This window comes from Leptosomus discolor, chromosome 4, assembly GCF_034619465.1.
Source record: "Leptosomus discolor isolate bLepDis1 chromosome 4, bLepDis1.hap2, whole genome shotgun sequence".
NCBI classification, from domain to species: domain Eukaryota; kingdom Metazoa; phylum Chordata; class Aves; order Leptosomiformes; family Leptosomidae; genus Leptosomus; species Leptosomus discolor.
Genome location: NC_141394.1, coordinates 58,808,754 through 58,831,650, shown reverse-complemented (window position 1 = coordinate 58,831,650; position 22,897 = coordinate 58,808,754). Strand labels below are relative to the sequence as shown.

General features: G+C 36.7%; 1 protein-coding gene across 1 annotated transcript; it reads left to right on the top strand.

Moving 5' to 3' along the window:
- Positions 1 to 1,061: 1,061 nt before the first annotated feature.
- Positions 1,062 to 20,694, top strand: DTHD1 (death domain containing 1). The gene is made up of 10 exons (XM_086464824.1): positions 1,062 to 1,332; positions 5,045 to 5,846; positions 6,355 to 6,673; positions 7,347 to 7,526; positions 8,344 to 8,588; positions 10,734 to 10,898; positions 11,483 to 11,772; positions 13,085 to 13,329; positions 19,747 to 19,804; positions 20,405 to 20,694. Exons 1-10 carry the CDS (start codon positions 1,062 to 1,064, stop codon positions 20,692 to 20,694), a joined length of 2,865 nt encoding a protein of 954 aa, XP_086320950.1.
- Positions 20,695 to 22,897: the final 2,203 nt, after the last annotated feature.

The window sequence follows — 22,897 nt, the reverse complement described above, 5'->3', positions numbered from 1 at the left end:
ATGGAAATAATTGCAAATGTATCATTGAGGTATCAGTGCTGAAATTTCACCAACTGAAGACAACGAACAGCACAGGAGCCCTGTCAGGCACTGGCCCTTCTTCCTCCTAGGCTCCTCCAGGAGCACATGGTAGTGAGACCCTGCAAAAGCAGTGCTGCCTGCTTTCACGGGGGTACTGAAGGACGGTGCTTTTTCCCTGTGAACCCCATATTCATAATTCTTGATGCTGCAGTTAAGTTTAGTGAGCTCATGTTTTTCTCCTAAGTTAGCTTCTCAACTCTTAAAGTACCAAAAAAAAAAAAATTCAGCCATATTTATTTGAACTTTTAGCTGTTACTACTGTTTCTTTACATTTCTTCCCGTTATATAAACACACCCCAGAAAATATTGCAGGTTTCATTAAATGTCTGTTACTAATAAATACTTTTACTAATCACAAAATTACATTTGTAGATTCTTGTCTTGCTGAAACCTACGTCTAATTCAAATACATCATCCAGACTGCATAGCAGTTTGGACCTGTTCACCTATTTGATGCCTCTGAACAACAAATGAGATACAGTTGTCAGAAAATGGTGTCAAGTGACCTACAGCATTTAATGTTAACTTGCAATGAAAATGCTTTCTTGTTGTTGGTGACTATATAATCATGAATTCACAATTAAGCTTCATTTCATAGGTACTGATCATTTACAGCCACTGAAGTGAGAAATTGCTCAGAGCTCCTGAAATTTAAGTCACTGCTACATAACTGAGTTGCATAACCTCCCTTGAAGGTGCATGGTGTACGTTGGCATCTCTTGGCAACCCTTGCCCATAGTTACAGGAGAACCACTCCTTTCTGTCACTTAGTAACTTTCTAATAGTCAACATCGACTCAGAGTTTCTGAGCTAGAGTTTGATTTTTTAGTGTGCATGGAATACAGTACTTTTTCAAATGCTGTTTAGGCTACAAACACTAAAGAGTAAACAGTGTAGTAGTGCAAACCAAGGGCAAAACCTGGTGGAAGTGCTTGGGCAGAAAAAAAATCGTAGTAGTATATTCTGAACATAAAATGGAAATGACTGAAGGTAAGATTACACCTGCAGGCGAATCGGACCAACTCCTGGAAAAAATCTGCAACCTGAAGTTGCTAGCGAGAGATGTGCTTCTGGAAAGTGATCTGGATAATGAAGGTACAATGGATTATGCGCTTAGACTGATCTCTTTAACAAAAGAGCTGAGCGGATCTCTCAGCCAGCAGCTGGAGAACATTACTGAAGGTATTCAAGACACCTGCCGCTTGCTGAGTGCTCTTCGTGGCAAACACAAGGAATTGGCTGCAAGTCCAGGCAAGTATGGAGGGACTTACCTGTAAACAGAATGGACTGGGTATATTGAATGCTAAGTTCTGCCATATGATGATGCTGGGGGACCTTAGTTTTCATCTGTTAGTATTTTAGTACTTGGTCATCCATTATACCAAATTAATTCATATTTCAACAGCTGTATCACTGTTTTAGGGTCTATTACGTGAGATTCAATGAGACTCATAATTCCCATTACGTGAGAAATATTTATATGTATAATAAAATTAACAGAATTTTTTTGAAGTTTTATGTGTATTGTACTTTGGTGGGTTTATCTTGGACAGACACTAGAAGCCAATCCAGCAACTTATTCCCCCTCCTCAATAGGACAGGGGGAGAAAATAAGATAGAAAAGCTCAAGGGTCAATATAAAGACAGGGAAGTCACTTACCACCTACTGTCGTGGGCAAAATGGACTGGACCTAGGGAAAAAATTAATTTAATTTACTGCCAATTGGATAGTGAGAAAAAAAGGCAAAAAATTAAAACAACACCTTTCCCCCACCCTGAGGAGAAACAAGGAGAGAAGGTATGGAAAGAGTTAACCTGCCCTGAGCCTTGAACAAGAGTAAAGGAAGATAACAGGGAAGTAATCAGGTGCAGACCATTAGACACCAGAAGAGCACAAGCCTGCAGGACAGCAGGCAATGGGGTCAGCGGTAGTGGCGTGTGGACAATGCCTGTGCACCAATCACAGCTTACTTAGTGGCATGTGTACTAGTAGAGAAAAGTATATAATGATGCTGTAGCAAACAATAAAGGTCTTCGATCTTTGGTTTATGCCCAATCGGAGTCCATGCCCTTAATCCGCCACACCACCCCTCCTTTCTTCCAGGCTCACCTTCACTTCTTCCTTAAACTCCTCTACCTTCTCCCCGTCTTGAGGAGCACAGAGGTATGGGAATGGGGGTAGCAGTCGGGCCATAACAGTTTCCCTCCACCACACCTTCCTCTTCACATTTTTCCATGCTCCACCATGGCTCCTCCCCTCAGCCCACAGTTCCTGTCAGGAAAAACTGGACTCTCCATGGGCTTCAGTTTCTTCAGGGAATACCTACTGGCTCCAGCGTGGGGTCCTCCACCGGCTGCAGAACAGACGTCTGCTCCAGCTTGGTCTCCCATGGGCTGCAAGGGAGTCTCTTCTCCACACCTGGAGCACCTCCCCTTCCTTCTTCTCTGACCTTGGTGTTCGCAGGGCTGTTTCTCACCCTTTTTTCCCCTCCTTCCCTGTTCTCTGGTGTTCTTGCCCTTTCCTAAGCATCTTTTCACAGAGGCAGCACCAGCTTTGCCGACAGGCTCAGCTCAGTCCTGCAGCAGGTCTGCTGGAGCCAGCTGGAACGGGCTCTGTCAGGCACAGGGCAGCCCCGGCCTCCCCTCCCAGAGGCTGCCCCGCAGCCCCGCTACCAGCGCCTCACTAAGTAAACCAAATGTATGTAGCCTACAGTCCTCTACAAGTAACAACATAGCTTAAAAGATAATAAAAATAAGACAGACTTCTGCTGTCAGTCCACAGTCCAGTAAACCCATGGAATTTGATTTCTTGCATTTATAATAACGATGTGGATACATTGATCAAAGCAGAAAAGAAAACTAAGATTTTTGTGTTTAAGGATGGTCTAACAGCATGATGCATTGACAGAGAAAGAGAGACTCCAGGTCGAAATCTTTAGCTATACCTGCATTTATGAGTCTTTGTTCTACAGGTTCATAAAGTGTCCACAATAACAAAAGGATATTTTTGTAAAAAAAAGGACCTCCTTCCAGGCTCCAAGATCAGGATAGCTTTGCCCTGTTGGCCTCATGGCCTATATGTTGGGGTTTTTTTCACCCCAGATTTCTAAGAATTCACTATCATTCTCCTTCCAAAAAGCTACTTTTCCTCATCTGACACTTTCCCATAAAACAGTCAGCAAAATGTTTGGACAGTTACATATGAATTGCCACTGTATTCTAAAGCAGTGTTATCAAACATCAAAAAAGCACAGAAAGCAAAGTGATAGAAATGTGATGGGGGGGGGGGAGGGCGAGCAGGCAGGGGGAGCTAACATAAAAGAAGGCTTATTTTGAGGTTAACCTTGTAACAGAATGCAAAAAGTGTCTTTTTGTAAGACACAGTTGGGTAGTGTAAAGTTACAAAGCTGTGTCTTGAAACTCAGTATAAAAGTCACATTCACAAAGCAGGAAAATGCCATTGTTTTGCATGACTTGTTATCTTCAAATTTTATTTTAGGGAAGTTTAAATAGCTGTGTGATTTGTTTGGGGTTTTTTTGTTTATTTAGAGAATGCAAAATTCAGGGACAAAACAAGTTAATTTTGGCGGTTTTGCTGAAGCTTTAACTTTGCCTTACAGTGAGTCCGGGATGTGGTCTTTCACAATCTCCCATGCAAACAAAGCTATGTTATCGCCCTGTTGAACTGTTTAGAAGCCCTTCTTCACTATTGTAAAAGTGCCCCTGGATAAACAGCAGTACCTTAGAACAAACTTAGATTTTTCTTAGAGTGGGAAAAAATATGTTAAAAACATTTTTTTTTTCTTCAAATATAGTCAAAATCCAACAACAAGTCATTTGGGAACTGAGAAAGTATTGCAAAGGAATAATTTTTAGACTAAGTTCAACAAGAAAAAAAACTTTATTCTGAACCATACTCTTTGTAGGTTTAAATTAATCAGATGAAAATAGAGATGAAAGTGAAAGGCCTATCTAGATCATATAATGTCACATATTTATGTGTGATGACATTCTTATGCAATAAAATTATTTTCCAAGTTGAAAACCTTGAGATATTGATTTACCTCATATGACTTTTTTGAAAAAAGTGAATGTAAGCCAACGGTTTCCTCTAAGACTTGTACCAGCCCCTTCTATTGTCCTTCCCTTGTATGTTACTGTCCATTATAAGTGGAGAGCATACAATACTGTGTCTCATTCTATACAATTTTCTTATCTGTATTTTCTTTCACTGGATTTAACCTGCAAAATGAAGTTTTCCAGGATCTCATGCAGCAAACAGAAATAAGCAAGACATTTTCTGAGAGGTTTGCAACATACCTAACTAAGGAAGACACAGTTCCAGTTATAGAGATTGACAGCATAAGGTGAGGGAAGAGCTGAAAATCATACATCTGAAATCCTTGGAGAGGTTATCTGGAAAGATTTCTAAGAAAAGAAAAATGAGGAATCATAAAATATATAGATCAAAGATAAAATCTTACATGAATGGCACATATTGATTGTGTGCTTTTTGTGCATCCTTCTTCACTAGCTGTTTTTAGTTACATGCAAGAGCAACCCCCACCATTCCTATAACTGTATGCTACAAACTGCTGAACTTGAGTATTGTGTACGTGATGGTGTTTTTGTGCTATCCTCTATTTTCCATAGCAAAAATTCAAAGCTGCTAAGCATGATTAACATTGAGCCCAGTGATAACGGCTTTGTTAGACCCATGCATTAGAATCTTCCAGGATTCAATTTTAGTGTGTGTATAGATATATAGATAGATAGATAGATAATTAATGTTTAGTTTTAGAGCTCTTCCCAAATTGATTTGACTATTATTTACCAATTCCATGCTTTAGACTGGTTGTCATTAAGAATTTAGCTAGTATCTGACCATTAGGTATAAGAGTTTTTACATTTTTGGTTAGCTTTCATAACAAAATTCAATTGGTTACCTATTTTTTTGCCTCAGAGTACAATGGAATTATAGATTGTCTGCAGAAAGTGAACGATTATTTGATAAATACAGTCTCACACCTTCAAGAGGCGGAAAATAAACTTTATGCTGCTAGCTGCAGACAAGATGGTGGTTCTCAGATCCAGACTGCTCAAAATGCTTCTAGAGAAACAGATGTGTGTTGTTCTGAAGGAGAAGCAACAGAGTCTGTGCAAGCATCTTCTAGTCCCAGTCAGCTATCCCAAAGAACTCCTTCCCTGCACAATGTGGAAAGTCAGAATGTTAATCAAATCCAGCCAAGTGAGACTAAAACTGTGGAAAAAGACAATGTTGCATCATTAGCTGAAAACGTATCTGCTCGAGAACAGGATATTAACAGAGAACCTCCAATGAAAAAGGAAGATGGTGAACACAGACTACTAATGAACTCTGTTACAGAGAAAAAAGACTGCAATGGAAAGGATAAACCTCATGCAGGTAGCTCTGTTGCTGAAAAGTCTCCAGAACTGGCTTTTCAAGATGCTTTTCTGAGCAGCGAGAAAGGCATTCTATCTGAGACATCGAAATACATTTATGACAGAACTGTCATGAACATTTCTGAGCAGGAAAAAAAGGCAGTAGCCAAAGAATCTTCAAAGGGAGTAGAAAGCGAAGAACATAGACTGACAGAGCAAATGGAAGACAGTAAAATAGAAATAAATCATGAGATTTGTAGGAATGACCTAATTACCTTCACATTTTCAGCACAAACATGTGATCTTACTGCTGTGAATGATCCAGAACATGTACAAAAATCTAGGCACTGGATGAACAAAGAGTAAGCACATATTCTTCTTTTTAGGAACAGATATACATAAATATTGCTTATTAGCACACACACAAAAATCTGCGGGCCCAGAAACTCTATATGCATATATTGAACAGCTGCTTGTCATGCACATAATAGCAGTTTACAACTTAAGCATGCACAATGAAGATCTTCCTTTTGGTCTAAAGTAAACTGTAACTTTCAATTTGATTGTATAAAACTATTTTATGCCAGACAGGGACTGAGTCACAGGCAGTAAAATCAATAATTCCCAAATTGTTGTAAAATCAACAGGAAAGGACCCCAATTAGTCAGTTCTATAATAATTTGTAAGCTGTTCTGAAACAAGCTACACATAAAAGTTTTCATGATATTCCCATCTGTTCATAAACATATACTTTTATGAATGATCTGCTTATGCTACAGTGTAGCACATCATTAAAGTATTTAATTAAAAATATGAGACACTACCCCACCCAAAATACGAAGAATAATATCTGATATTCTTTTTCTTCAGGTTTGTAGTGGAAGACAGTGGTAAGAACAAACATGAAGTAACTTGTTTAATTAAAGCCCCTGCAACTGCTTTGGAGAATCTGAAGTGTAAGATAGTCAATGACATTAGTTCCTTGGTGGTGAATGATTCCGAGGAGCTGGTCAGCAATGTCATCAGTATTGAATGCTCTGATGAGAAAACAATCCCTTTCCCTATCAACCTTGCAATTCCATTTACTTCATGCTTCAGAGGAAATTATCGGGAGATTATGGTGAAGGTGACTGACGTGAACTTTCAGTCAAAATACTTAACTCCTGTTTCTTTTGAAGGAAACCATAAGGTGGGTAAACTCTCATCTAAGCACTGTAAAAACATCATTGCATGTTCCCAGTTAAGCCTCTGTGGAGTTATACAGAAAAGTTGTCGTTATTAAGCCATACTGCCCACTAAGTGGGGTTTAATTGAACTTTTCTTCCTACTTCCTCAAAATATAATTCTATTTGAAACCTAGTGTTTAACTTTTCACTTGTAATGTTAAAGGCAAGTGCTTGATCTCACAGTACCAATGATTAAGTAATGGTTTGTGATTTTTGTAAACAAGTGGAATATGTTGCATTATTTGATGTAAATAAAAACTTAAGGGGAATTATTTTGTATTCAGATCACAGAGAAGTAACACAGTTCTGTGTGTATGAGTCCAAACTCCATCTCAGAGAAAGACAGGATGGTGTGGGTTTTTTTAAACGCAGAACTGCATTGGGCCGGATTCATCACCCAGTTGACGAGCTTATTTCATTGCACCCCAGTCATACAATGGAATATTAATGACACCACACGATGTCTAGACTAGAGATCACTAGATAGCTGGGAATCCAGGTGGCAATAATATTCAATTTATTTTCATTTCACACCTTGCTCTATAAATAATGCTGCCTTCTCAAAATGCTAATCTGCTACAGAACACAGCTTCCTTTCCCTCTAATGTACTCTAAACCCACATTGTCTTTACGCAGGATATTTTTGCAGAAGTGAAAATTTATCAGCTGGGTGTTTTTTCTGTATTGTCATGCTTAAAGAAAGAAACATTTACTGTTCCAAAGGTAGGAGTCTCACAAAAGCTGAGCGTGGATTCTAGAATCTCTTTCTGTTACCATCCAGGAACATTCAGTTCTCCAGCACCCATGCAGTTAAAGGTGAGCTTGAAACACGCAATAATTGTTCCATAAGTCTGTTATCTGAACAGTTCTGAAGCAAGGTTGCCAACAGTGTTAAAGGGCACCCTGTTCCATTATTAGAAGTCTGTGAAAAGTAGTTGCAGCTCCATATCCTGTATACACAGCAAATGGTTTCCTGTCAACTTTGTTAAAACTACATTACATTAGTAGTCAACGATATCTCTAGCTAAAAAAGAACTATCTAGCTTTGTGTGATATACTTCAGAAAATACAGTTGTTTTCAATAATGATGTAAGCATGAACTTCAAACTTCAACTGCTTAGCCTGGTGTTTAAGATAATGGAGCAATTTTTCTCCCCTTACCTTCATGATTTTCACCAAGCAGTGCAACAAAATGTTTTCTTGTCTCTTTAGTCTTAGGCTGAAGATAATCTCAAAATTTAATTCAGTTATCATTCCCCCATAAAAACATTGATTCTGAGGTACAGATAAGTTAGAATTAACATTGAAAACAATGAAATCTGAAAAATCTTAGATTATCAAAATCTGAGGGAGCTCAGGCGTTTCAAAACTTGAACTCAAAGCAGGAACAAAACAATCAAAATATTTTAGTCAGTAAAGGTTCCAAGTTTTGATGACTTTCAAGCATTTGGTTGTGCGTTGTACAAAGTGCTGATATGTTGGTAGGGTTGTTCCTGGATTACAGAAAGGAGCCTAAAGTTTCTGTGATAGTCTGATCCAATTCCAAAAGATAAATCAATTTGTAAAAAAGCAGGCATGTAAGAGAATATGTATTTGTTTACAAATTAATTGTACAATTGCTTTCCATATTTAGATTCAGCCAATTGAACCATCATTGGTTTCGACGTTGAAAGCAAGACACGATATGTATCACTCAGTGGTATCTACTAGTGCACTGGTTTATGTCCAGCATCCTTCAGCCCAACCATTTAACAGCTCAGTCACTGTTACACTACCCTGCCCTCCAAACCCAGAAAAAAAAAGGCAAGCAGATGAGATGGAACACACAAGAGCCATTAGTGCTACAGTAAAGAGGGTTGCTACAGCATACCATCCTCGGTAAGAACAACTTCACTATAAATTAAGCGTTTTCAAAACACCAACATGAATTTTAACAGTTTCTGATTAATATTTTTTTTGTATTAAAAATGTGTTAGCTCCTTAATACAGTATGCTGTACTTAGAAACATTGTTAGAAACGCTACAGCAAATCTGCACAATTCTTATGGTATAGCTTCACCAGGAAAATTCATATAGTATTTGATGTATAATCTTTTAATATACTGACCGTTATATTTCTAGCAGGAGTCAGGATGAAAAATGCGTGGGGTTCTTTCAGCAAGAACTGTTCAGCCTTTTTCACAAAAGCCAAACATTGAACACAGAGAATAACCACATCTCAAAGCTGCTGTGATCATTATGTTACCAGCTGGTGGTTTGGCTACCCTGGCCTTTGAATTTTCTGATCTCTTCTTCTACATGTTCCAATAGTTACCTGGGTCAAAATTTGTGACACAACAGTTCAGAGTAGGTCAGTTTTGCGGTAACTGCTGCACTAGATAAAGGCTCAGATTTTTCAAAGCACTCACTACAGAATTTCTAAAATTTAAACCTTTCGGAATGTCCTAAAAAAGCATTAAAACATGGGGACTCCTAAAAAAAAATATTCTCTACATCTCTACATTTCCCTTGTTAGCTGTCAGTTCAATAAAATTTATCCAACATAGACACGAGGACATGGATAAAACTTTTAGTGGAAAAAAAAAAGCGAAAGCTGACCTCATCTATTTTGACAGTCAGCAAAATAAATGGTGTTTTTACCATCTTATGCAGGAAAAAAAAATATCAATCTGAACTTACCATTTAATCATTGTCCTTCCAGGTCTGCTACCATGGGCAACTCTAGGTTCAGGAAGGCTTACTGGGATTTCTTCACAGGGTCTATCTCGGGACAAGAGTCAGCTTTGACGTATTTCTACTTTAGGTCATTAAAGAGGTTATTCCTACTGTGCTAAACATTATCTTTTTCAAAGCTCATCTACATGTCAAGATTATGATTGTCTTGAAAATAACCAAGGTACAGATGGAGAAAGCAGAGAACGTTCTAGCTTTCCATTTCTGAAAACCTTCTCAGATCATGTTTTTGAAAGGTCTAGCCTCACACTTGTCTCTCAGACTAAACATCCATCTTTATGACAAACTTCAGATTTGGGAAGGGTATCCATGCCAGTTTATAGGAGATTCAAATTTCATTTCCTGTGTCAGAAACATTTCATTGTGTGTCAGTACCCTCGTGGCATCTGTCTGTTCTTAATACCTATCTAAATGACACTTTAGATTCTCAGTCAAAGTACATCCATGAAAAGACCATGGCTTGATTGCTTATTTCTATACAAATTCCTTAGAAAGTTATGCCAACGTTTTCCTGTGTTTGTACATAGGCTGAGGCTGCGTGCTTGAGAAACGCTTAGGCTGTCCTGTCTGGAGTATTTTCCTTCTCGGACTGTACATAGGGTGTGCATTTGAGGTGAATAGGTTACTCACATCCAGTTTAAAAAAAATTATAATAGGCACGTGTGAGACAGGAGAGTTACACACTTCTGTAAAAAAAGCCCTCATGTTCCATTCATTAGAACAAATTAGCCAGAGCGTGTCATGTCACAGTTGCTTGATTCTGAGTACGGTATGAAAGTAATCACCTGATTTGAAGACAAGCTACTTTTATTTTCTCTGTTGAAAGAGAGCATGGATAGCAGTCAGTCATGTCTTATTTTCTAAATTCTTTTGGGATTGTTAAGTAATATTTGCTTCTGGAAGAAAAGGTGGTTTTTTACATTGCTTTTTTTATTCAGATATCTACTTCTAGAGAATCTAACTCTTGATGAATGACTCAAAACCAATTCATAATAATTACTGTGCATTATATTAAACTAGATTCGTTCAGACAGGAACGTTTCTTTTTCCTTTTTTTCCCCCTCTTTCAGGAGAACTGAGATAAATATATATATATATATATATCTTAACAACTATATCACTTACATACTCTGGAGTATAGTTCCACACGTAGATTTTCATCACGGTGGGAAAAACACATGTAGTCATCAAGGAAAGCAGAAGGGAAAGCAGAGCTACAAATACAAGCCTATTCTTTGTGCAGGATCTATTTGTCACTACATTCTTTCATATAATTCTTTGGTTTTCCAGGGCTATGAGTGCTTCTGTGAGAAAAAATGGAGATAATCTCAGCAATTCTTTGAAATTATTGGGTCACAGAAACAAAGAGGAGGGGTGGAAAGTGTTTGATGATGTTATTATCCAGAATACACGGAATGGGCTTGTATCATTTGAACTAAATGAGCATTTAGAAAGGTAATGTATGAATAATTTAATAAAATTTTATTTACTAAAATATTTACTTCCAAGTATACAGATCAATGGAAATCAGTAGAGTTAAGATATCATCCACTATTAATTATTAACTTGCCAATGTCTCTTTCTTCCACTTTGCAGAATAAAATCGTTTAGATTTGTTACTCATAATTATAGAAAATAGATTTTTTTAAAAATATTTTTTCATCCATAGACCATACACAATGTAATGTATACAAAACTTGAAACTGGAAATGCAGATAGTAGTTGTAATTTGAAAATGTGATTTAGCTCTCTAACTACAAAACCATAACACATTTTGGAAATTCTTATTAGGAATTATTCTCTTACATTCATCTAAAATGCATATGTATTTGAATTCATAGATACAGAGTCAATCTACTCCACATTACAGAAGCAGTCAAATTTCCACCCTTTCATGTGTTGGAAACAAGAATGGAAAGGAGATAGCAAAAGGTTCATTGGAGTCAGACCTGTAATATTTTGCATAATAAATTGTTAGCAGTTGATAAAATGATGCAAGATAAAGCTATTTATTTTCTTGCCTTTTTTTTTAAATACAGGTTTGTGGTCATTCGCCTTTCATTCCTCTTGGAAAACACTTATCTTCTCCTCTTTGCTCATGCTCTGGAAGAAGCAATTTGTAGCACAATGGCTAACGTGATACTGTATCGGAAAAGAGAAAACCCATATAAAATAGTAGTTTTGCTATCTGCATCCAAAGAATTGACCTGTGAAATTCAAAATCTCCATAAAGAGGGCTACTTTGGTCCCCCAGAACCTACACAGCAGTTCCCATTAAGAGAAGGAGACCAGATTCATTTTAGTTTTATAGGCAATATTTTTGCTTCAGGTAAGTTAATTAATTCATGCATCTGGATGAACATTATCAATCACCTCAGCTATTCAGAAATATCATATGTGAACATCAGTAGATTGTGGTTAGTTACAGCACATTCACTGTTTTGTTTCTTGTGAAGGACAGTGTATGGAACTACATGGGAAACTGCTCCAACTGAAAAGTAAAACGTACTTGAACAAGATCCTTAGCAATCTGCTCTAGGTGAACCTGCTTTGAGCAGGGAGGTTGGACAAGATGATCTGCAGAGATCTCTTCCAACCTTTGCTGTTCTGTGAAACCTGGTCCTTCAGAAACAGTTTTCATTTTATCTTTTATTTTGAAAAGGCAGGATTCCATCAACAGTTTGTAATATAAAGAACATTTGACAGGAATTAAACGGATTCCAAAGAAAAAGAGACAGTCCACTATCTTATCTGTGTAAATTCACTTAAAGTGAGCAAGATTAAACACTGAAATCCAGGAAAAATGTTGCTTTTTGTGAGTTGGACTGTGAACTGAAGTGATGAGAGAGAGTTGTTATGCCCTTTTCATCAGCAGCCTTGAAAATTCCATGCAGTGGCTGCCACCAAGCAGAGATTTGCTTGGAGGGAAAAAAGATAAGAAGGCTCAGATAAATTTTCATATAAAATTGCATATAGTCTTTTCTGTCAGTTTTGGAAAGAACATACAAATATATATTAGGCCCTCTGAAGATTTTGTACATAAACTCTCCCATTGAAAACTTAATTTGCCCTAAAGAAAAAGAATTATTCTTCAAAAACAGAAGTCTCCAGCCCCCAAGGAATACCTGCTCATATACGCAAAGGATAGTGTATACAGATGTCTAAATTAAAATGGAATTACAAATCCTGAAAATACAGCTACCTCTGCCTCCATTCATTTTTTTTGTTAGACAGACAGATATCTATCCTGAATAACCAGAAAGCATATACTTTTAATTCCATTCACAACACTTTTATTTTTATTTCTCTCTGTGTTCTGTACTTTATCCCTTTCTGCTTTCCTTACTTTTCAACTTGTAGCACAGCCTTCACCACTTATTCCTTATGCCAACATTTCAGGGACTAAGACAGCTAACTATGAAGACTTTTCAATGACTGAAGCAGGCTGGCAGGAATGTTTGAACCTCAGATGTTCAATACAAAGTAATAATAATGATAAAGAACAACCGAATGTTACGTGATTAGCTCTGTTTGACTCACCCTAATGAATTATTTTAGATGCCACACATCTAAATATAGTGTAAAAAAATACATACATATATATATATATATATTTTTTTTTTTTTTTAAATGAACTGCAGAGAATGGAAAAGATTTTGGAAAAGTCTACAGGCTGATTTTTCATTCCCAAAGAAAACCCAGGCTGGAGCTCCAAATTAAAGAAGTGGATGAATTCGGTAACCACAGTTCACCTCATTACAAAGGAACAGCAGTGTTTTATAAAATTACCAGAGCAATGATAACCAAGAAATGGGAACAATCCTTTCCATATGATGAATATCAACACCAGTCTCCACTGTGTAAGTTAGCAGTAACATTACCAAAGGTGGGTTTCTTACTTGGTAGTGTTAGAGATCTTTCCCTTACCACATATTTATCAGGCAAAAGGATCTTGGTACGATTTTTGCTTTACTTATACACACCAGAGTCACTGATGGAGCAGTTCTGACCCGTCAACAGTGTACAAACAACCTCAGAATTTCTTTTAGCAGGTGGGAGCGAATCTCATCCAAGCTCAAGCGTGGAAAAAAATATTTAGCAGAAATTTTTCACCCATTTTCTCTCTCCGAATGGTATGGCCCTGACAAATTATTACTTAAGTTTCAGTTATATACTTCTTGTATCCTTGTGTTGGGCGTGCAGAACTGCAAATTGTAGGAGCATTAAATGGTTGATGTAACCTCTCTTTCTTCTCTCACCTGATTCTCCTATTATGACTGATAAGCCTCTGCAATACAGCAATGAGGGCAATTATCTCCATCTCTAGTGAAAGCTAATGCTACATAAACTAATATCCCTGCAATGAAATCTCATTTTAATCTTTTCAAAGAGCCAAGGTGTCAGCACCCTATATTGTAAAAAGGGCTGCCACTAGGCTACTGCCATCAAATTTGCATACATTTTAATATCAAAATATGTACAGTAACACTTGGTCTAAATCTCTGGTGACAAGCAGTAGCATCTCGCTGTTTCTGAATGCAATTTACTTCACTGTTCCTTAAGTTACCACCTGCAAATACATCTTTTATTTCACAAGCACACCTCTTGACTTCTCTCTCATCTCCATTCTCCTGAGTAAAAATTAAGAACAGTTAGCTACAGAAGATTTTAAAAGAAGATCTCTTGTAGTGACAAACTCCATATAAAATGTAAGCTTTTTTTGAGGATCACATGCTTTGAAGCACTTTGCTTTCCCACAGGGCTAGCACTTCATGTGCAATATTCAGAGAAGGAAAGACAGACTCATGAGGTCCAGTGGGATTATTAAAAAAATTAATGATAAAAGAAGTCTGGCACACTCTAGCCATCAGTTAGTTTTCTTCCATCCTGTTGTTCTACTTTATTTAAACTTACTGCATAATAAGAATAAGATTTAAAGAACTGAACTGAATTTGATTTAAATCACAAAGTTAATTACCAAGTGCCTTAGATTTGGGTTGGCATGTATAGTCTACTGCTATACGTATTAGTCCTTAAATGTTCTATTCAGACTTTTTAAAACAAATATTTCTGACTATCCCTTTTCTCCTACTAAATTTAAGACTGCATTTCCTCTTCCCCAGTGTGGCTGAGATCTTGAAGTCTGGTCAGTTTGTATAAGTGTGTGAGAATATATAATATGTGTGGGTACACAGTAGCACCCAGGCAACCTACTCATTTAAACAGAAATAAACAGAGGAACTGTATAACAAGATCATTGCTGGTAAGCTAGAAATTAAGTCAAACCTTAGGAACAGTGATCACTTTGGGAACGTTTTCTCTACATCTGTTTTCTTGAGTAGTGGCTCTACTTTCAACTGAATCAGTTCAAGCACAGAGGACTCAAGTTGAATGCACAAAAGTCTGCTTAGAGAGAAAGAGTTGTTATATCATTTCAGGAAATCAGTGTTGCAGCATCTTGCAAATAATTTTTCTTTTGCTTCTGGTAAATATATTTTAAGAAATGCATTTCAAAGGAGTCAGAATCATCATTAAATGCAAATATTAGGCCAAAAAAAGCATTCAAAATGCTTGAAAACTTTTGCATATTGATAACTTTTTTCATTATGTAGTTTGTATTGTCTTACACAGAATGAAATACCGATCTGTAGAATGAAGAACAACATCCTTATATTGCAAGTCATCTTCGTACACAGAATGTTATACTTTGCTATAGTTGGTGAAGCCTCCTACTTTGATCCGTCTTCCATTCATCCAGTGTAATAATTTAAAATTGATAATGCCTAAAGTCAGGGGTTTTAATAGAGAAGAAATATTCCTTAATAATTTAGCTAGTTCAGTTATCACCTTTTTGAAGAACTATAAAACATCAAGGAAGTTGATTATTTGTAGTGAATAATTAGTAAATGAAATACAACATACCTTACTATTGGTATATAAATATGCAAGGCAAATGGGAAGTTTATCTACACCACTACCTAGTAGAATGTAACATTCATTAAAACAAAGTTATAATGTTGTTCACTCTTTTGCTCTTCATATCTTCTTTCAGCCAAGTAAATCTTGAATTCCAAACTGAACAAACTCAGATATTTTAAGAACAAAAAATATTCTTTTTTGACCTGTTTGCTGGCTGAAAGATAGGGAAAAAAAGAGCAGGAAAAAGCAATTGGTTTTCTCAAGGGAGGGTGATTACTAGTAATGTCCCACACAGATCCGTGCTAACATATTCGTGAAAAACTTGGAATAATTAAGCAAAAAGTCTGATGACAGTGCAAAATATTCAGGGTACTCAAGTTGTCTGTGAAGAATCACAGGATGATGATGCTGAGCAATTAGAAAACAAACTAGATAATTTAGATGTCAATACATGTTTTGTTGGGGTGGCAGTACATACCTAATTTTATACCGATAGAATCTGAATTACCTACTATCACTCAAAAAAAAAAAAATCTTGCTAATTTTTCTCTGTGAAAACTTCCAGAGCATTCAGCAGCAAAGAAAAAGGTAAACAGAATGTTCCAAATTATTAGAGAACAAAACTGGAAACAACATTGTGCCCTATACCTATGAGGCAGCCACATCATGACTGTACTCTGCAGTTCTGGTCACAAACTCAGAGGATTTGGAAGAAGAGGAAAGAAAAAAGGTGGCTATCAGAAACATTGAGCGGTTCTAGCTAGAGAGACAATACATTGATGACAATGCTTCAGGCAGTTTCGAGAGAAGTTGAAACATTATATACACTTATGAATATTATGGAAGAACTGAAAAATTAATTATTATATCTCCATCCACAGGACATAAGAACCATGGTATTGGTGAGTGGCAAGTATAACCAGTAATATAAAAGAATGTACTTTTTACATACAAAAACAATCAATATTGAGCTCATTTTCACAGGATATTTGCAGCAGTTAAAAATGTGTTTGAGCTGGCACAACAAATTGACTCAAAGAAAGACAGAACCATATATATTAAACATGATGATCCAGTTGCAATTAAATGCCAGAACAGTGAAAAGGAAATTCAAATTACTTGCCATATCTTATTGTGTGTTCTAAAATTATTATACAGTGATGAATGTACTGACAGTAAAAATTAATACAAGAACTTTTATCCTGTTTTTACTGTCCATGATCTGACCAACATATTTAGATGAGCTCTCTAATGAATAAAAGAAATAGAAGGAAATAGTAAAATTGGATGAGAAAACACAGTTAGGGAGAAATTTAAAGCACTAATTGTACAAACAACTACACCAGCCATCTGTCAAATGCAACTGCTATTTACCATTTCATTAAAGTCTTATGATAATGTTCATATAATATGAACAGAGACTGGCGCTGTCCATAATTAGTCGTGTGCTGATGCTATTAATGTACACACCTAGAACTAGCTGACCACATTCGTGTGCACAGACACGCACTCAAGCAATGACCCTAATTTTGTTAGTTTCTACCACATGTATGCTACTACAGTACAACGATGAAGCCACCACAAGTCTCACAAGCCTATCAAAACGTGGTGCTCAGTGTTCCTATCTGACCTATCAAAATAATAAAATTCCAAAATAGCAGTAAATGCAGTGAAAGAACATCAAAGACTATGATTCTACTAGTTTTTGAGTTAATAAATATCTTAATTTTAGTTTAACTGTGCTAATGGATTAGTTTTAATACACGAGATCTCAAACATTCAGTGCTGCCAGTGACAAAAGTAATGAAGTTTTGGCTTTTTCTTTTTTTTTTTTTTTTCCCCAGGTGATAAAGTTACAACCGTCCACAATACCTGGCTTTGTTTGTGACAAAGACAGAGGGAAACTCTTTAAAGCAACAATTCTGACCACATTTTCATAAAATTCCCACCTAAATTTCCCTTAAATTGTGGAGAGAAGACAGTAATTATATAGCTTATAAGCCATTTTAATATGTGTGAGCCCACATAGCCACTGCTTTGACCACTGACAGAAATATACTTGTAAGAGAGTGGAGAGTTTACTTTGTATGCAAACATTCACATCAGCTTTTAGTTTAAACATGCTACGCTCGTACAGAAGTAAGCTGATCCTCACTAACGATTCCTATTTACAGAGCTTTCATTTCCTCAGCATTAGAAATCTCTGGTTGGTCAGACTTGTTCTTTTCAACATGAGTTAAATACAGTGGATTAGGTTCTGATGTCAAGTACGTGTGTGCATATCAGTAATATTTCCACTGATTTCAAAGCAGTTGTATTTATGTGAAACTGGGCTAAAGAGTTTTAAAGGTTAATTTCTCCTTTGCTGTCTGTGCTGTTTGATATGCTACTAGAGTCTGGTCGTGTCTGAGAGGTCCATTTGACAGAGCACTTCAGTATTACTGGCTGAAATCAGAATCTCTTTGCAAAAAGAGATCATTGTACTGCATACAAGTATTATCAAATTATTATTCTGCTGAAATTTTATGTCTAATGACTATCTAACAGCAAAAGAGCATGCAATCCTCTGCTTCAGAAAGGCAGTTGCTTTGCTAATTGAAGGGCCTTCCAGACTAGAAAACTGCTTTGACTGCCAAAAGTATTTTACTTACACTGTCAACCAGAACTCTGGGACCACATGCCAGCGCAGCTGAACCATGGGTGAATTTAGCGCTTCACCACAGATATTTAATCTTTAAAGGCAGATTTAATGTTTTAGATCTAATGCATTGTATATTATTACACTATTTCTAGACAATGTTCATTTTCAATTCTTATAATTTTTACTATTTTAACAGTAAATAGCATAAAGTGGTTCAGATTAAAGTCAAGGCATGGGTAATTGAGTTCATCTACAATAACTGAAAATCTCATACAGACCTTTGAGGTGCTAAATTCTCATTAATGAATGAGAATAAGTTTAAATATAAATGCATAATTAAACAAAGCCAAAGAAAGCTGAGTCTTGGAAGAAAAACAATGCCCCCTTCAGGAACTGCTTTATATTCCCTTTATTTTGAGGACTTTAGCCATGTTATGCTATCTTCACACTAGGGCACATCCAGTGACAGAACTGCTATAGAAGCACTCAAGACGAGGCAGATTCAGATCTCAAGATGAGTACAGCACAGGATGGTTTTGTATTGCCAAGCAGGGCATCCTGTGGGTGTCCTGTGCACACTGAAACCCTGTCAAGATGATTGAGTACAGGCCTCATGAAAAGTTGTTTAATTCACAGGTGAATAGGAAACAGTTAGGACTATATTGACCTTTTGGATGTGTAGCTCTGTACATACAAAACACTCCAAATATTGAACAATATATAAAGTCTGTATTATAAAAGTATTTAAGATAAGCTCAGAAAGGCTCTGGCTCAGTATTCCCAGCAGGAAAAGGAGGGTAATTTATCCAGTCAGATTTTCATGCTCTTAATTCACAAATGGAAAAAAAAAAAAGCTCAGTGAATAAACTTAGAGCAAGTTTCACAGGGAAAGCTGTGCCAGGTAATACAAATGAATGTGTGTGACATAAGTAACCCGGGACCAAAAAAGAACAATTACAGCTTTTAACAAAAAAGGAGCTGAACTTCACTTGATACAAATTAATCTCTTCTTGTGCTCAGTGCTTCTGCAAGTAACTTCGTGTTCTATATGGAGTAGGAAACAACAGTAAAGCTCACAAGAATTTCTTCATTCTCAGTCATAGGGAAAATGGACAAAGTATTTTTTTCTCTCCTCAGTGTTTGGAGGGAGAATGAGGAAGAACTCTGTACTTTCTTACAGAACTTGTCTTTTGAATTATGATGATTTTTAGTGATTTCTAATTAAAAGTTGAACTACATAAAATGAACAACGGTAGCTACAAACATAGAATGATTTCCAGACCTAACAGCTACTGCATACCTAGAAACTGTTATTTTCCATGGAACACAGTTGTAATAAGAACACAGAAAACAAGGCAAAATTAATGCAGTGTTCAAAATTAGAATCTATTTAATGTATGAAGGTTCCATACAAATTTTCTATACGTGCAGTTTCTATACACCTGTCATGACATAATGTTACTGATCAAACATTTGTAAAATTGCATAAATTATAAACTTTTTAATAAGGTGCAATAAACATTCATTTGATGTGAACAGACTTACTTTCTATATAGTTTCTGTAGCTGTATACTGATTTATACCTGCTGATGGTGTTAACTGGTTTTCAGTGATGACACAAATCCTTTATGTCAGTAGAACCAACCTTAAATGCAGATTTACTGCTATCCACTCCCATATCCTATGCCTCATCCCTTAGTTGTTTAACCATTTCTCTTTCCTCAACACGCTTTTCTTTGATAGCATGAAAAGTTGATCAACCGTCCACGAAGCACAAAAAGAATGTGTTCCAATTCATCAGGTAAGAACACATACAGAATATATCGAGATCAATATAAATAATAATTATATTTGCCATTTACTTTTTTAAATGCCGTGATTTGTTTCAGCTGTAACTGACATTTTAAAATGCCATGTTCAGGAATCAAAGTTGTTAATGTGTTAAAAGATGTTCAAAGAGAAAAAAAAAAAAGGTGGTCCGTTTATCAAGAAATGCAAAAGTTCTTGTAAGACAATGCTGTGGTGCGGTGCTTGAACAGCATGTAATTTTCTGTATAAGGAGATTCAGTTTGTATGGGAAAGCTCCAGTATAACTGATGTATCAGTTATAGAAAATGCCCAAACCCTTTTATTTTATTGGCACCTTTCCCCATATAGTTCCAAAAGTTATAGATCATTTCTGAATCTACTCTTGACTAAATTCACTTCATGTTGCAATGCAGTTAACAAAAATCGCATTAGAAATAAGAAGTGACAATGTTTCTATTAAATTCAAAACCAAATCATATTTAGTTGGTGATTTCACCCACTGAGCGTCCAGTTTTAGAGAGCTTTACAAAAGAAAGAAAGATTTAAATAGCAGAATAACAATGCTCTTTATTACTAATTTTTTGCCCTTCAGAGGCCCTATGGGACAACTTGCTATATTGGCTTGCAGAAGAGCTTGCAGAAGACAATACATCATTGCTTACTTTATGCTTACCTGTTCGGCGGAGCATAGTTCAGCTTGTTAGGCTGAAGTGCCCTGATAATTTAACACACCAGATCTATGAGCTGCTTTGCTGCTGGAAAAAGACCCTTCCAAGGTCGGCTGATAAACAGCAGCTCCTGTCTCGCTATTTGCGGAAGAGTGGCAGAAGCGATCTTTCAGAAGAGCTTCGTTTTAAGTGGCAAAATAAAGTGTTTGCTTGACAGAACCACTAGCAACTAACAGCCCGATTACTCTTCTTTCTTATTGAAAAGTGTGAATATTTCTGTAATATCTTTGGATGAACAAGTGACAAGGATACCAGTCAGGCATCTGACTGCTTATTTATTTGTTACTTTGCAACCTGTTTGTTAAAACAAAGTGTAATAGCAATGCCCTTGCTTGCTAAAAGTGAACATTTCATCTGTGGCTGAGATATTGAAAATATAGCCATGAAGAATTATAGACTGGTCTGCATAGATTTCTAAGGACTTTAATTGTTTGCACATACCATACCCAATTGACACAGAATCGTATTTCTGCATACTTTAAACACCAGGAATTATTCACTATACTTTATTGAAATCTTATGAATCATTCCATATATGGATTACTCTACATCCAGTAACAAAAGCTTCCAGATTCTTCAGACAAAAACATAATAGATCATTATAATGCACAGACTGAGAAAATTTCTTCTTACTTTCAGGTTTGTTAGTAATTAATCCTGACGTTTATATTCTGAGTGAATGTTTTTTACCATTGTGAATGTCATTCCAGATTTCAGTGTTACCACATGTGAATATCTAATCCATTCCAGAATTTACTGGACTTGTGGCCTCATTTTTGCTTATAATGGTTATATGTTTTTTCATGTCACGATCAAATTTGGAAAGTTTTAAAATGTTTTGCTTTGAAATTTTATTCATAGTACTGAGCTCTTGTACTGAAGGTACAGATGGTAAACTAGGTGTACTTGTGCCATTCCTTAGCCAAGTATTTTAATCTCTAAATGCTCATTTCTTTCCAGAATGCTAAGTAAGACTAACATAATTTTTAAAAGTCAGAGCAATAGCAGGGTCAGACTTTTATAACTGTGTTTCTACTGAAATAATATTCTAATTTACATTCTTCGGTTGCTTGCTGCTATATTGCAATCCACCTCATACAACACACCAAAAATTTATCTAAACGCTAAACTTTGACATTTCTGTTAAAGGCTCAAAGTAGCTGGCAAGAGCCAGTGAATCACACAGTTCTTGGAGAAAGCTGCCTGCTTGGTATTCACACATACAAATACCAATTCGTGATTACACAGGCTGTCACATCTGTGCAGTTTCCCTACCGCTCCAGCAACATGCAATAGATGCAGCTCCTTAAAGTCCCCCTGGGCATACTTATTTTTATTCTTCTGGATTCAATGTACTGATTATTTTCCTCTTTCAACCCCTCCCCCTTCATGATATAATAGAAACTTTAAATATTAATCTAAATCTAAAAGTTATTAATCTAACCTTTATTAGTATTTAGACTGTTTAGAATCCCTGTATGTCTTGCTGACAAATCTTAATTGTGATACATACTGTTGTAAGAGTCGGTCCAGAACACAGCATTGTCTCAACCTTGTCATCAGTGATATGGACAGCAAGGTACCCCAAAAGTTAGGCTAACTTCTTGACATGAGTCTGCAGCGGCCTACCTGAGACACAGTTGCTGGTTCCAAGAATAGAATGCAGTACAAACACCCCAGGAGAGTGAGCTGCATGGCACGAAGAGTGCTGTGCAGTTTTCTAGCGCAGGACAAGCCTGAGCTGAAGGTGGACCACATAACTGCTGTCATGAAAGATTGATCAGCATCGATGGAGCCAAGAAGAGGTGGAGATACAGAGTAGGAGAGTGTGTGTTTCTTGGCATAAAAGATGGCTCCTCAGCAATCGAACGTTCCAGCTTTCCCCACCAAGGATCATAACGATCGTTAGGACTGGTGAGACACTACCTGGACCTGGGACCATAGGGACGCCTTGGACCCATGGTGGTAGCTATTGATTTTTTGTCTTTCCACTTTAATTTTCCCTTTCCTTTCACCCTCTTTACCTACCACATGCTGCTTTATGGGCAAACAATAAAGTTTCACTATTTGGTTGAAGCAAACCCCTTTGGCATGGTTTACCTTAATTTTGCACTTCAAGATCACAGCAAACCAACCATCATGAGTCCACGGAGTTAGTCTGGATATTTTATTTTCAGAGGTCATATTTGCAAATCATTACTGTAGAGAAAATTGCATTGCGAAAGAGAAGTAGGAATGGCATTAATTAGTTTGGTTCATCTAGTCTGTAATGTCTCACCCTGTAGGATTATCAGGTTTTAATTGTAAAACAGAACACATGAGGAATTTAACCCCTTCACTGTGACATAACCACCCTT

What these genes read in the sequence shown, in the direction of transcription:
- DTHD1 (XM_086464824.1), top strand. Translation starts at nt 1,062, where the DNA reads ATGACTGAAGGTAAGATTACACCTGCAGGCGAATCGGACCAACTCCTG. An exon ending in AGGCACTGGATGAACAAAGA is followed by an intron (nt 5,847 to 6,354) that starts GTAAGCACATAT and finishes CTTTTTCTTCAG; the next exon opens with GTTTGTAGTGGAAGACAGTG. An exon ending in AGGCAATATTTTTGCTTCAG is followed by an intron (nt 11,773 to 13,084) that starts GTAAGTTAATTA and finishes AATGAACTGCAG; the next exon opens with AGAATGGAAAAGATTTTGGA.